The sequence below is a fragment of the Mus caroli genome, chromosome 3 (assembly GCF_900094665.2).
Source record: "Mus caroli chromosome 3, CAROLI_EIJ_v1.1, whole genome shotgun sequence".
In the NCBI taxonomy this organism is placed as follows: domain Eukaryota; kingdom Metazoa; phylum Chordata; class Mammalia; order Rodentia; family Muridae; genus Mus; species Mus caroli.
Genome location: NC_034572.1, coordinates 21,927,270 through 21,942,445, shown reverse-complemented (window position 1 = coordinate 21,942,445; position 15,176 = coordinate 21,927,270). Strand labels below are relative to the sequence as shown.

At 39.0% G+C, this 15,176-nt stretch overlaps 1 protein-coding gene across 1 annotated transcript in view; it reads right to left on the bottom strand.

Annotated features, from left to right (window-relative positions):
* The window catches only part of Spata16 (spermatogenesis associated 16), a 306,178-nt gene that overhangs the window by 203,326 nt on the left and 87,676 nt on the right, over positions 1-15,176 (bottom strand). Inside the window, exon 3 of the mRNA XM_021158236.1 lies at positions 9,925-10,070. Within this exon, the coding sequence (XP_021013895.1) occupies positions 9,925-10,070 (146 nt within the window). The remainder of the gene's footprint in view (positions 1-9,924; positions 10,071-15,176) is intronic.

The following is a 15,176-nucleotide window of genomic DNA, read 5'->3' as shown; positions in this document are numbered from 1 at the left end:
GACCTGGGAGACAGGCTCTCTCCCCTGAGTTTCAGTGGTTAGAGCACTCTCTGCTGGCTAGCTCTCCTCTTACAGGGAAGGTACACAGATATCTGGTGTTTGGACCTCCTCCTGGCCGAAGAAGAAGGCCGAAAACAGGACCTTTCCCAGATGCTGTGTTGCTTTGGCAGGTCACAGAAGCTGTCAGCTTCTATGGTGCATACTCTCACCTGTGCAGATTAAGTTCCTAAGTTTGGCGGAGTCCCAGAACCTAGATGGCGCTCCCTGCTCCTGAGGCAGAGGGGTCCCGTGCTGGGCGGACCACTGTCCTCCGGCTGGGAGGGTGGCTGGATATCTGCGGCCCAAAAAGGGTTCTGCCTCAGCGGCTCTGTGGCTCCCGCCTGTCCCAGAAGCTGTCTGCTTCTGTGNTGCACACTCTCACCTGTGCAGACTAAGTTCCTAAGTTCGGTGGAGTCCCGAGACCAAGATGGCGCTCATGTCCTTGCTCTTAAAGTTCAAGTGCTCCAGGTCTCAGCTGAATGTGTGGAGCAGGAGGTGAGACATCTTATGTCGATTCCCTACACATCCTAGAATTAAGAGGATTTATCACTTTCAACAAATACTTAGTTCTGGTTAGCAGAAAACTTGTGTTGCCTGGATGCTCATTCTTCACATGGCCAAGTAAGAGCCTGGAAGCCTCAGGCAGACTCTGTTTCCAAGTCCTTTTATGGAGCTATGTCTTCCTCAGTCACTGGCCTTCATTTTTTTTTAATATTTTTTTATTTTTGAGATAATATAATTCAATATGCTCATGAGTGCAGTAAGTACAAACATTGAGCTGAATAAGAATGATGACTATAGACATGCTAGAGTAGACACTTGCCTTTCAGTGACAGCTTTGTGAGCATACTTTTCAGACCTCGGCTTACTCAGCAAACTGCTACTGTAGTTTACTATGCTGCCTATAGTTAAGGTGGAAAGGAAGCCCAACAAAAGCTGATAAGATTATGAATTTCTTCCTTTCAAGTATTATTCTTGTTTTAAAAACTGTGAATACCCAATAGGAATTACTTAATATATCTTGCCCAGTTTTATAGATTTTTTTTTATAGTAGGAAGACAGACTTGATAGAAGTAATTGTATTGTGGCTGGAATAAAAAACCATGAATTTATGATTAATGATTCATAATATACTATGAGATAATAATTGTGAATTAGGTATATTATTATAACCCAATGTTATTAAAAATTAAATTCATGCTAAGTTGTGGAAGAAACATTCAGAATTTTAAATGTAGGTGGTTAGATTCTATACTGTTATTTCATTCAACATACTATACTGCCTTTATATCATAAAATTATGCTTATTTTCTTCATGGCATTTATCGTAAGATCTATTTCCCTCATGTATTTATTTACTATATTCATATACTTTCTACTTTTCTTTTTAAAGTTCTGTGGATAAACAAGGAGCATAAATTTCCCATTTACAAATGTATACTTAAACACTTGTTGAACTGAAAAGTGTATGCCATCATTATAAGGGGATCAAACCTGGAAAATTTCCACACATTTGGAATGTTAGTGTTCATATTTTGTGCCACATTATGGTAACAAAACTGGGGAATAACCAAAAGTGATATGCCCATTAGAGTTTTTACAACTATACATATAAAACACAATTAAATAATAAGTAAAATGTTGTGGCAGGATTTGTGTTTTGACAGGTGAGTGTCATTAGGAACCAGTCTTAGAGATGTGTGAAGCTCCTTCTAGTGGATGGTGGCTCTGGTTTGATGCTGGAGAACATCTGACCCTCATGTGTCTAGGTATCACTTTGGGTTGAAATAAAGAGTGATGTCTGTGTTTGCCAGTTTGGGTTTCTTAGAAGAACAAGAAAAGAACAACTTTTGTTAACAGTTGTTTCTCAAGCCTTTGTATAATGTATTTAGCTAACAATGCATGCTGATTGATTTCTCAAGTATTTCTGTTGATTTTAGAACTACATAGTTCCAGGTTTTTCAGTCTACTTGACAAATGCACATGCATTTATGCTGATAAGAATTATTCTGATAAGAATCAGAAGCAGAACTACCTGATGGTTTTAAGGCCAATTTTTTTTGTTTAACAAGATGAAGATATGCAGTAGACCTTTCATTTACATAAAATTAAAGGAAGATGCTTCAGCAAATGCAAATAAATGCAAAAAGGAACATTTTAATTTTGACTCGTGATTAGTATCAACTATCACGATGTGGTAATAAGACAATACAGAATTCTGCATCGTATAACTAATGGTGTGAGCTATTTATAAACAAAATATCCTGATTAATTTATTTTATGAAATGTATTTGTTTGATGATGTGTCAGACTCTGTTTTCAAAGCCTGGGAACTTTGAAAATGGTTTACTACAGAAATCGTGGGCACTGCCTCTGTAGTGCTACCCATGTGACATGCACAGTAAAATGGCTGTTTTGTCTTGCTACATTATTGTTTTAATTGACCGCTTAATCTCTTTATATTCACATTTATTACTTACTGTTCAAATTTAGAAATGGAAACAAAAGCTGTTTTACACAAGAAAACAGTAGACTAAAGTTAATCCCCACATGTCAAGTTCATCATCATCATCATCAATCATATTTCACCCCAGTAATTTCAATGGTCTTGAAAAAGCATCACTATTTTTAAAACAGAAAATATCTTCCTCTAAACAGTAAGTAGATTCTTCCAGCACCAGGAACGGTAGCACCTTATTGCCCTTCCATTTAAATTAGAGATTCTTGATTCTCTGTTCTCATTACATGTTGTAATAAAGTGAACAGAATTTTTACATGGCCATTTCTTTTGAGGTACTTTCACAATTAAATGTGATGTGAAAACCCTTCAATCCATTCTGACGTTTAAGAGATATTTTCCATAGTGGTTTTTCTTTTGGTGTGTGATAAAGCATGAAAGGGTGACATATAATTGCGTTCTGCACATCTAAACTTATTATTGCTTACTTATACCTACGTAGTTTCTAGAAAACTAGTTACAATTGTAATAGGGTTTTTCACACTATACTCCCAAATAATCCTGAATTCTAATATTTTTGACATACTGAAATAGGTGTTTCCAGTACTGCCTCTTTCAAATGGAATCAGAACAAAATGCTTTGAAAGGCTACGTATCCTGTTACTGAGTTGGGCTATGATTATGGAAAATGATTCCGGAGAGACTAGTGAAGGAAGAATTTTCCTTTGGGGTTTGGATTCTGCAGTTTACATACATAGGAGAGCTTCTTTCAGGGTTATCTTATGAGTTCCAAAGTGCTTTTGTTGTCTGTAGGTCTTTGATTTCAAGTCAAGTGACTCGAGAGCTGTGGCAACCCATCCTAGCCATGTCTGGAATGGACTTTCCTGTGGTGGCAGATCTCCCACCATCATGGTATATCCTTATGGCAACTACTAACATGAAGGGATTTGGGTTTCACAGTGACAAAGTTTTGCCACTTGTATACAAAACAGTATGAGGGTATAAGACATAGAAAATGAGTTTCCAGTCCGCCATCTGCACCAGCGAGCTGAGGCTGATCCTGTGCATGGGTCCTGCCAGGAGAGACCTGTTCTCCCAGGAGTGTTTTCACTCTTGGGCTCAAAGGTGAGAGAGCCACTTATCTCCATAAACTGTGTGGAGCAGGGCTAGCCAGGAGAGAGTGGAAAACAGGAATTGTGGAGCAGCTGGGTCAAGATCCTTCCAGTGCACCATCTGCACCCTGAGCTGAGGCTGATCCAGAGGAGTCCTGTTCTCCCAGGAGTGCTTTTACTCCTGGGCTCAGAGGTGAAATAGCCACTTTCTCTCCAATAACTGTATGGAGCAAAGTGACAAGGAGCACATGGGGGCAAAAGAACAGTGGAGCAGCTGGGACAGGATCCTTCCAGTCCCCATCTGTACCCAGAGCTTGGGCTGTTCCAGAGCCCTCCGTACACACAAGTTCTGCCAGGAGAGAGCTGGTCTCCCAGGAGTGCTGACATAGGCTTACAGACCCACAGGAGGAATAAGCTCCAGCCAGAGACAGCAAGAACATCTAACCCCAGAGACAACAAGCTGGCAAAAGGCAAACACAAGAATCTTACCAACAGAAACCAAGATTATTTGGCATCATTAGAATCCAGTACTCCCACCACAGCAAGTTCTGGTTTCCCCAACATATTAGAAAGGCAAGATGTGAATTTAAAATCATATCTCATGATGCTGATAGAGGATTTTAAGAAGGACATAAATAACTCCCTTAAAGAAATACAGGAGAACACATGTAAACAGCTAGAAGCCCTTAAAGAGAAAACACAAAAATACCTTAAAGAATTACAGGAAAAAACAACCAAACAGGTGTAGGAATTGAACAAAACCATCCAGGATCTAAAAATGGAAATAGAAACAATAAAGAAATCAGAAAGGGAGAAAACTTGGGAGATAGAAAACCTAGAATCAGGAGACATAGATGCAAGCATCACCAACAGAATACAAGAAATAGAAGAGAGAATCTCAGATCAGAAGATACCATAGAGAACATTGACACAACAGTCAAAGAAAATGCAAAGTAAAAAGATCCTAACTCGAAACATCCAGGAAATACAGGATGCAATGAGAAGACCAAAACTAAGGATAATAGGTATACAAGAGTGCAAAGATTTCTAAATTAAAGAGCCAGTAAATATCTTCAACAAAATTATAGAAGAAAACTTCCCTGATCGAAAGAAAGAGATGCCCATGAACATACAAGAAGCNTACAGAACTCCAAATAGACTGGACCAGAAAAGAAATTTCTCCTGTCACATAATAATAAAAACAGTAAATGTGAAAAACAAAGAAAGAATATTAAAAGCAGTAAGGGAAAAAGTCAAGTAACATATAAAGGCAGAATAATTAGAATTACACGTCTCCTCAGAAACTACGAAAGCCAGAAGATCCCGAGCAGATGTCATACAGACCCTCAGAGAACACAAATGCCAGCCCAGGCTACTATACCCAGCAAAACTCTCAATAACCATAGATGGAGAAACCAAGGTATTTCCACAACAAAACTAAATTTACACAGTTTCTTTCCACAAATCCAGCTCTTCAAAGGATAATAAATGGAAAACTCTAACACAAGGAGGGAAACTACACCATAGAAAAAGCAAGAAAATAATCTTCTTTAACAAACCAAAATGAAGATAACCATAAAACCCCCATAATTCCACCTCTAACAACAAAAATAACAGGAAGCAACAATCTTTTTTTATTCCTTAATATCTCTTTATATCAATGGACTTAATTCACCAATAAAAAGACATAGACTAACAGACTGGCTATGTAAACAGAACCTAACTTTTTCCTGCATATAGGAAACCCACCTCAGGGACAAAGACAGACACTACTTCAGAGTAAAAGGATGGAAAACAATTCTCCAAGCAAATGGTTGCAAGAAACAAGCTGGAGTAGCCATTCTAATATTGAATAAAATCGACTTCCAACCCAAAGTTATCAAAAAAGATAAGGAAGGACACATGATATTCATCAAAAGAAAAATCTACCAAGAAGAACTCTCTATTCTGAATATCTATGCTCCTAATGCAAGGGCACCCACATTTATACAAGAAACTTTACTAAAGCTCAAAGCACACATTAAATCACACACAATAATAGTGGGAGACTTCAACATCCCATCTCAGCAATGGGAGATAAAAAAAAGAGAGATACAGTGAAACTAACAGAAGTTATGAGACAAATGTATTTAACAGATATCTATAGAACATTTTATCCTAAAACAAAAGAATACACCTTCTTCTCAGAACTTCATGGTACCTTCTCCAAAATTGACCATATAATCAGTCACAAAACAGGCCTCAACAGATACAAGAAGATTGCAATAATCCTATGCATTCTATCAGATCACCAAGGTCTAAGGCTGGTCTTCATAACAACATAAATAATAGAAAGCCCACATATATATATGGAGGCTGAACAACACTCTAATCAATGATAACTTGACCAAGGAAGAAATAAAGATATTAAAGACTTTCTAGAATTTAATGAAAACGAAGCCACAACATACCCAAACTTATGGAACACAATGAAAGCTTAGTGCAGAGTTCTATCAGACCTTCAAAGAAGATCTAATNCCAGTGCTTCACAAACTATTCCACTAAATAGAAGCAGAAGGTACTCTATCCAATTCATTGTATGAAGCCACAATTACTCTGATACCTAAACCACAGAAAGACCCAACAAAGAAATAGAACTTCAGACCAATTTCCCTTATGAATTTTGATGCAAAAATATTCAATACAATTCTTGCAAACTGAATCCAAGAACACGTTAAAATGATCATCCATCATGATCAAGTAGGCTTCATCCCAGGGATGCAGGGATAGCTCAATATATGGAATCCCTCAATGTAATCCACTATATAAACAAACTCAAAGAAAAAAAACCATATGATCATCTCATTAGATGATAAGAAAATATTTGATAAAATCCAACACGCCTTCTCCAAGACTTTTGATAAAAGTTTTGGAGAGATCAGGAATTCATGGCCCATTCCTAAACATAATAAAAGCAATATACAGCAAACCAGTAGGCAACATCAAACTAAATGGAGAGAAACTTGAAACAATCCCACTAAAATCAGGGACTAAACAAGACTGCCCATTTTCTCCCTACCTATTCAATATAGTACTTGAAATCCTAGCAGAGCAATTAGGCAATAAAAGGAGATCAAAGGGATACAAATTGGAAAGGAAGAAGTCAAACTGTCACTATTTGCCGATGATATGATCGTATACTTAAGTGACCCCAAAAATTCCACCAGAGATCTCCTAAACCTGATAAGCAACTTCAGCAAAGTAGCTGGATATAAAATGAACTCAAACAAATCAGTGGCTTTTCTCTACACAAAGGATAAACAGACTGAGAAGGAAATTAGAGAAACAACACCCTTCACAATAGTCACAAATAAAATATCTTGGTGTGACTCTAACTAAGCAAGTGAAGGATCTGTATGATAAGAACTTCAAGTCTCTGAAGAAAGAAATCAAAGAAGATCTCGGAAGATGGAAAGATCTGCCATGCTTATGGATTGGCAGGATTAATATAGTAAAAGTAGCTATGTTGCCAAAAGCAATCTACAGATTCAATGCAATCCCCACTAAAATTCCAACTCAATTCTTCACAGAGTTAGAAAGAGTAATTTGCAAATTAATCTGGAATAACAAAAAAACCTAGGATAGGAAAATTATTCTCAACAATAAAAGAACTTCTGGTGGAATCACCATCCCTGATCTCAAGCTGTATTACATAGCAATTGTGATAAAAAAAAAAGTGCATGGTATTGTCACAGTGACAGGCAGTAGATCAGTGGAATAGAATTGAAGTCCCAGAAATTAACCCACACACTTATGGTCACTTGATCTTTGACAAGGGAGCTAAAACCATCTAGTGGAAAAAAGACAGCATTTTCAAAAATTGTGCTGGCTCAACTGGAGGTTAGGATGCAAAAGAATGTGAATTGATCCATTCTTATCTCCCTGTACAAAGTTCAAGTCCAAGTGGAACAAGGACCTCCACATAAAACCAGATACATTAAAACTAATAGAAGAGAAACTGGGGAAGAGCCTTGAGTACATGGGTACAGGGGAATATTTCCTGAACAGAACACCAATAGTTTATGTTCTAAGATCAAGACTTGACAAATGGGATCTCATAAAATTGCTAAACTTCTATAAGGCAAAGAACACTGTCAATAGGACAAAATGGCAACCAGGAGATTGGGAAAATATCTTTACCAATCCTACATCTGATAGAGGGCTAATATCCAATATATACAAAGAACTCAAGAAGTTTGATTTTAGAGAACCAAATAACCCTATTAAAAATGGCATACAGATGTAAACCAAGAATTCTCAACTGAGGAATATAGACTGAATGAGAAGCACCTAAATAAATGTTCAACATCCTTAGTCATCAGGGAGATGCAAATCAAAACAATCCTGAGATTTCACCTCCCACCAGTCAGAATGGCTAAGATCAAAAACTCAGGTGACAGCAGATACTGGAGAGAATGTGGAGAAAGAGGAACACTCCTTCATTGCTGGTAGGAATGCAAGCTGGCACAACTACTCTGGAAACCAGTTTGGTGTTTCCTCAGAAAATTGGACATGATACTACCTGAGGACCCACTAATATCAATCCTGGTCATATACCCAGAAGATGCTCCAACATGTAATAAGAACACATGGTCCTCTATAGTCATTGAAGCTTTATTTGTAATAGCTAGGCACTGGAAAGAACCCAGATGTCCCTCAAGAGAGGAATGGACACAGAAAATGTGGTACATTTATACAATGGAGTAATACTCAGCTATTAAAAACAATGAATTTATGAAATTCTTGGGCAAATGGATGGAACTAGAAAATATTATCCTGAGTGAGGTAACCCAATCAGAAAACAATACACATGGTATACACTCACTGATAAGTAGATATTAGCCCAGAAGCTCAGAATACCCCAGATATAATTCACAAACCACATGAAACTCAAGAAGAAGGAAGACCAACTTGTGGGTACTTCCACCCTTCTTAGAAGGGGGATCAAAATACCCATGGAAGGAGTTATAGTGGTAAAGCGTGGAGCAGAGACTGAAGGAATGACCATGCAGAGACTGCCCCACCTGGGGATCCATCCCATATACAGTTACCAAACCCAGACACTATTGTGGATGCCAACAAGTGCTTGCTGACAGAAGCCTGATATAGCTGTCTCCTGAGAGGCTCTGCCAGTGCCAGAAAAATACAGAGTTGGATGCTTATAGACTACTATTGGACTGAGCACAGGGACCTCAATGAAGGACCTAGAGAAAGGACCCAAGGAGCTGAAGGGGTTTGTAGCCCCATAGGAGGAACAACAATATGAACTAACCAGTACCCCCAGAGCTCCCTGGGACTAAACCAACCAACCAAAAAAAAAAAAAAAAAAAAACAAACCCACATGGTGGAACACATGGATCTAGCTGCATATGTAGCAGAGGATGGCCTAGTCCGTCATCAATGGGAGGAGAGGTTTTTGGTCCTGTGAAGGTACTATGCTCCATTATAGGGGAATGCCATGGCCAGGAAGCAGGAGTGGGTGGGTTTGTGAGGAGGGTCATGGGGGAGGGCACACAGGGTTTTGAGATGTAAATAAAGAAAATATCTAATTGAAAAAAAAACGACTTAGAAAATGAAAAGCACAAAAGACCTCAGTAGATTGATGCAAGCCAGGCAAGAGGGAACCATCATATCACCAAGAGGCCTGTGAACAGTTCAGCACAATCCACTCATCTTTCCTGCAGCTTCCCATGGATCATTCACCATGAGAGGAAGATCTTTAAGGAAGCAGACTGTGGGGCAGGTACATTCTCATAGCCTGCAAGGTAGGCCGAGTAACCATGGAGATTCTAGGAATCCACATGTGTTACCGAGCCATACTTAACTCTCGAGAAGGATGCAAACATGAATTGCAAACCTTTAAGGACAGAGATAACAACAGTTGATGCCTTTGGAAAGCTGACTGGAGGATGCCAAGGTCCTCTGAGTCAACCACAGTCCACAGTCCTGTCTGTTCCCCATGTTCTCTGTAGTTTTACAAGCTCTCCTTTCCCTCAGTGTCTCCTCTCCTTATCTTATTCTCATTTTTCTTTCTTTCCTGATGCAATTGCTTTTGCATTGTGAACATCCACCTCTGTTTTGTTTTGTTCTGTTTTGTTTTTTCTTCCTCTAGGGGTTGATCCCTCTGTGGGCTTCCTGATTTGTGATTTGCTCAGATTTGTACATCAGGTGATGTAGAATCTTTGAGTTTCAATCTTAAACTGAAATACAATGGAAGGCTACCAGGTAAACCCAGATTTGGATGCACAGTTCTTAGCCTTTGGCATTTCGTTTTACCTGTGTGCATGGTTCAGGGCAAGGTCAGGCTTCCGCATACGTAGGTAGCATGTGACGAGCTTTGTCTCAATGAAACTTGCGATGCTTGCTATGTCTTCAGCGTGTGCTTCAAAGGGTTTCCCCAGAGCAGCCCCTTTGCTGCAAAGCTTAAAAAGAATCACACTTTAAGCCTCCTGGCCCTGTTGCCACACAAGCTATCTTTTTAATAAGCAAGATGTACACATGCACATATAATTTTTCAAAACTATGTAAAATCTTAATATTTTGGTTGTAAGTTAAATGGCTCTTGTTCATTATTGTGTGCCTATAATAAAAATGTGACATATTTTACCGTAAATGTTTCCTATAAAATATTTTAAACGTGTGATAGATATTGAACAGTGCCATTGGCACAAAATGTTTTAAAATGAAAGCACACAATAAGCAAAGATATTAGGAGAAAACTTGTCATAAATCATATTAAATACCAGTGCTTTTATGAAAGCCCAACGGAGCAATGATCTAGCTCACTATCAAGTTTGATTTAATATAATAAGGGCTATCGGAAGTAAACTCCTAGGAGCCATTAACCTGATCAGTGATTAATTTGAGTCTGAATCAGATCCTTTAGGATGTTACTGAAAGAAAAGAAGTGAAAAATTTATTAGGATTTATTGGCAGAAGCCACAGTATCTGAGAAACATGGCAAGAATATGGAATTCTTAATAAAAATTCCAGGAAGCTAGTGGTTTCTGGGCAACGTAGATAAACTGTAGAGGAAGAAATTAATTAATATTTTGAGAGAACTACAAACATTAACAAATGTCAGTAGCATGACAGAGTGGGTCAGCACTTTCTTCTCTCGGAGTTTCCTAATAATCTTGCCGTGGAGGCAACTGGAGGAGGGGAAGCCATATCTCTTACTCACTGACTTTAGTCACAATATGTGGTTCATGGCTCTTTTATATCTTTATTTGTATTTATGGTGGAGTAAATGTTCTCACTGGAGATAACAATTCATATTATCTTATACAGTCTTGGGTTCTGCTTGTTATTTATACTAACAGTATTGTGAATTTATTTAAAAAATGCAACTTTGTTCACAGTAGGTATCTTGTGTTCAAAATATTTTACCAGTTTTAGTTTTATCTAAAAGTAAAAACACTACATGTTCTTCCTTATCCTAGCATTAAATGTTAAGATTGGGAATAAGCTCTGCAATATGGAAAATACAAAGGACCATGGGCCACAGAAGTAAGAGCTCTAAGGGGGATATTGGTAAAATGAACACAGGGACTCTTACTAGGGAAGGAATGGGAGGGAGATACTGAGAGAGTGAGGGAGGGGAGAATAACATTAAGGAGGTTTGAGAAAGGCATAAGGGAATGTATTATTTTATGTTGACTTAACATACACACATAAAATACATATGCAAGTCTATGCACATAGATATGTATACAGCTTAAACTAATTAAATTATGCCGTGTCAGTGATAATGTTTTCTCAAAGAGCCAGAGACTTACAAAATCTCAATGCCAGGCCTGGGTAATCTTCATTCCTGTTATTGGTCATGGGAGTTGAAGAGACTTCTAGAACAATGTGGGCCAGTGTTGTTGCCCTGGGTTGCTTCCCTGACCTTGAAAGCAAGAGGGCATTGTGCAAGACACCATCCACATCAGCTACAGCACTTGAAAAAAAATCAAGCTGGAGCTGCACTGGAAGGTTCCCCTCTTAGGTGCAACTTTCATGACACTGGAAGGTGTTAGGGATGTTTCCAATGGAGAAAAGCAATCTATAGTCTGCATCTATGAAGCTTGTGAACCACGTACTGACCAGCCCAGAAAGACAGACCCATAAAAGCCACGTCACTAGGCTCTAGGCCTACTCAAAATAAGGAAATTTATGCTTGGTACTCTACACCTAGCTAACTAGTGGAGAGCCTACTATGGCCACTTTCCTGAACTAGTGTACATTTTAAATACAGACTTGCAAACCTTCCACCCTCATCACAGAAGCTTCTTTTCACACCAGAGACTTCTTAAAGAAATAGACAACTGGTCAAACGGCAGAGTCCAGCTAACTACGGGCAAACCCAGTTGATCCATCTACAGCAAAACGTGTGTACCTATGGTTCAGTAAGCCTGGTGGAAGATGGAACAGAAGCCATGTGAGAGCCAGAGGGACAGGGCATCTTCTTTAAGACAGTGTCTTCTGTATGTGATAGTGAAGATACCCTGATAAACACTAGCACTACACGGACGTGTACAAGACCAGCACAATGACAGCACTAACTGGCATGCCAGCACAGATAAGGAAAGAGGACAAGGCTCACACTAGATCAAGAACTATAAGCAATTAATGGCTACCAAGAGAAGGAGAATCTAACTTCATATGGGAAAATGATGATCCCAGGAGAGCCAAAATAGTCCAGAACAATAAAAGAACTCAGTAGGAACCATCACCCCTGACCTCAAGCTGTACTGAAGAGCAATGGCGAAAAGAACTGCATGGTAGTGGTACAGAATCTGACATGTTGATCAATGGAATCAAAGTGAAGACCAATAAATAAACCCACACACCTATGGACACTTGAGTTTTGATAAAGAAGCCAAAATCATACAATGGAAAACAAAGAAATCATCTTCAACAAATGATGTTGGTCTAATTGGATGTCTACCATGTAGAAGAATAAAAATAGACACATACTTATCACCCTGCACAAAACTCAAGAATAAGTGGATCAAGGACCTCAACATAAAACCACATACAGTGATATCATTGAAAAGAAATAGGGAAATACCCCTGAACACATTGGTACAGGAGACAATTTCCTAAACAGAACACCAATGGCTTTATTTATAATAACCAGAAACTGGAAACAACCTAGATGTCCCTCAATTAAAGAATGGATATCTACACAATGGAATACTATTCCATTATAAAAACCAAAGACATCATGAATTTTACAGGCAAGTGGATGCAGATCACGAGAATATCATCCTGAGTGAGGTAACCTAGTCCCAAAAGGACATGCATAGTATGTATTCACTTATAAGTGGATATTAGCCATAAAATCACCCAGCACAAAAATACAGGATGCCCATGTTTCACTCTACAGACCCAAGGAGGCTGGATAGGAAGGAGAGCATAAGCAAGGATGCTTGAGTTTCATGTGGAAGTGTAATGGGATAGTTGTGGAAGGCAGATAGAGGGAGGGAATTGGGTGGGAGAGGGGATTGGGAGGAGAGTGGGGCAGTTGTTAGGGTTGGGTGTGGGAAGGGGTAGGGTATGGCCAGATGGCCATGAGAATGAATGAAAATGTGCAACTGACAAAAAGGGGGCTTCTCCAGGAAGTGACATATACCTGGGGTTGGAGAGGTACCCAAGAATCAATGGGGGTGTGTTTAACTGTGATTCATAGCATTGGGAATATGAAGTCTGGAAAGGCTGCTTCCTGTGGTGAGGTAGGCCAGGTGGAGATATAGGGACACTAATATCCCCTTCCCCCCTACAAGTTTAGACTCAAAATGTATCCTCTCTACAAGAAATGCAGGAAGTGAGGATAGAGTAGAGACTGAGGGAATGGACAACCCATAACTGGCCCAACTTGAGATCCATCCCATTGGCAAGCATAAATCCTGACATTATTAATGATACTCTTATGCTTGCAGACCCGAGTCTAGCATGAGTGTTCTCTAAGAGGATCTTCCCAACAGCTGACTCAGACAGAAGCATCCACCCACAGTTAAACAGTGGGTCAAACTTGGCAAGTCTAATGGAAGAATAGGGGGAAGGATTATAACCCCTAACAGGATAGGAACTCCACAGTAAGACAAACAGAATCAACTAACCTGGATGCCAGGAGGGGCTGGACCTAGGCTTCCTGGCACACATGTAGAAAATGTGCAGCTTGGTCTTCATATGGCTTCCAGACAATTGGAGCAGCGGAGCCTATCCCAAAAGCTGTTGCCTGTACATGGGATATGTTCTTCTTATAGCTGGGCACCTTGTCTGGCCTCAGTGGGAGAAGAAGTGCCCAGCCTAGCAGACACTTGAAGTGACAGAGTTGAAGAAAACCCAGGGGGAGGAGCCCACCAGCTCAAAGGAGAAGATGAGGGTGGAAGGATTACGAGAGGAAGTGATGGTGAAGGGGACAGTGAGTGGGATGAAAAGTGAATAAATAAAATATTTATATTATTTTTTTAAAAAAGAGGAGATTCAGCCATTTACAGAGAGGAGCCCCATGATAGATTATCCACTCCCACATGGTCAGCTCTAAAATACATACTTATGAGCAACACTACATGACTCTGCCTTCATATATTTAGTGTGTATGCATATATATGCATATACAAATACATTTGGTATGTGAATATATGCATACATATGTATACATGTATGTGTATATGTATGTAAATGTATATCTAGTCATATAAAATAACAATTTAAGAGATCATTAATTTGAAAGGGAGCAGCAGAACACGGGAGGAATTGGAATGCGGAGTGAAGGAGGCAGGAAAACTGTAGACTGATATTTTCATTCATGTGTGAAATTATTTTAAAAAGCTAAGGCAAACACAACCAAAATAACTTATTTGAAAAAAGTGCAAAATACAAATGCTTCATATTCCTTGTTCAAATTGCTAGTTAATTGATACAGTGCCTTGTTTTATAGATTTACATTGTTTAACAATCCTTTTCCAGTTTGATGGGTAGAACAGGCATCCTTACTCAGGAAGTAAATATTTGCTGAGGGCCTGTTACTATACTGCCGGCAAACAGTGCTGCATTCACATGCAGATATGAGTAAATTAGGTCTTTTCATGAAGTTTTTGTAATTGTAACTCTATGTGAATTTGTTTTTCTAATCCTTGCCTATTTCCTTTCCTGCTTAATCTTTTTATTTTAAATAAACATTTAAATATAGAAATAATTTCTTTTCTAGCAACAGCTATTCATACATTTATGTATATATTATAATATATTTACATGTGTGTGTAAATATGTATATATTTAAGGTATTATTTTATCTCTTAAATAAAATCACACAGGTTTGCTCATTTAAAAATCTTAAACTGGGCCAGCTACCCACAACACCCGCCACAGGATCTTAAGACTTCTGGTGAGTGGAACACAGCTTCTGCTCCAGTCCAATCGTGCGGGACCTGAGACTGCAGTAGTTAGGGAAGCAGAAAACCGGCCTGAGTAGGGCCACAAGCCTCTTCCAGTCTGACGAGCACCGGGGTAGCTAGAGTGCAGGGTCAGCTGACATC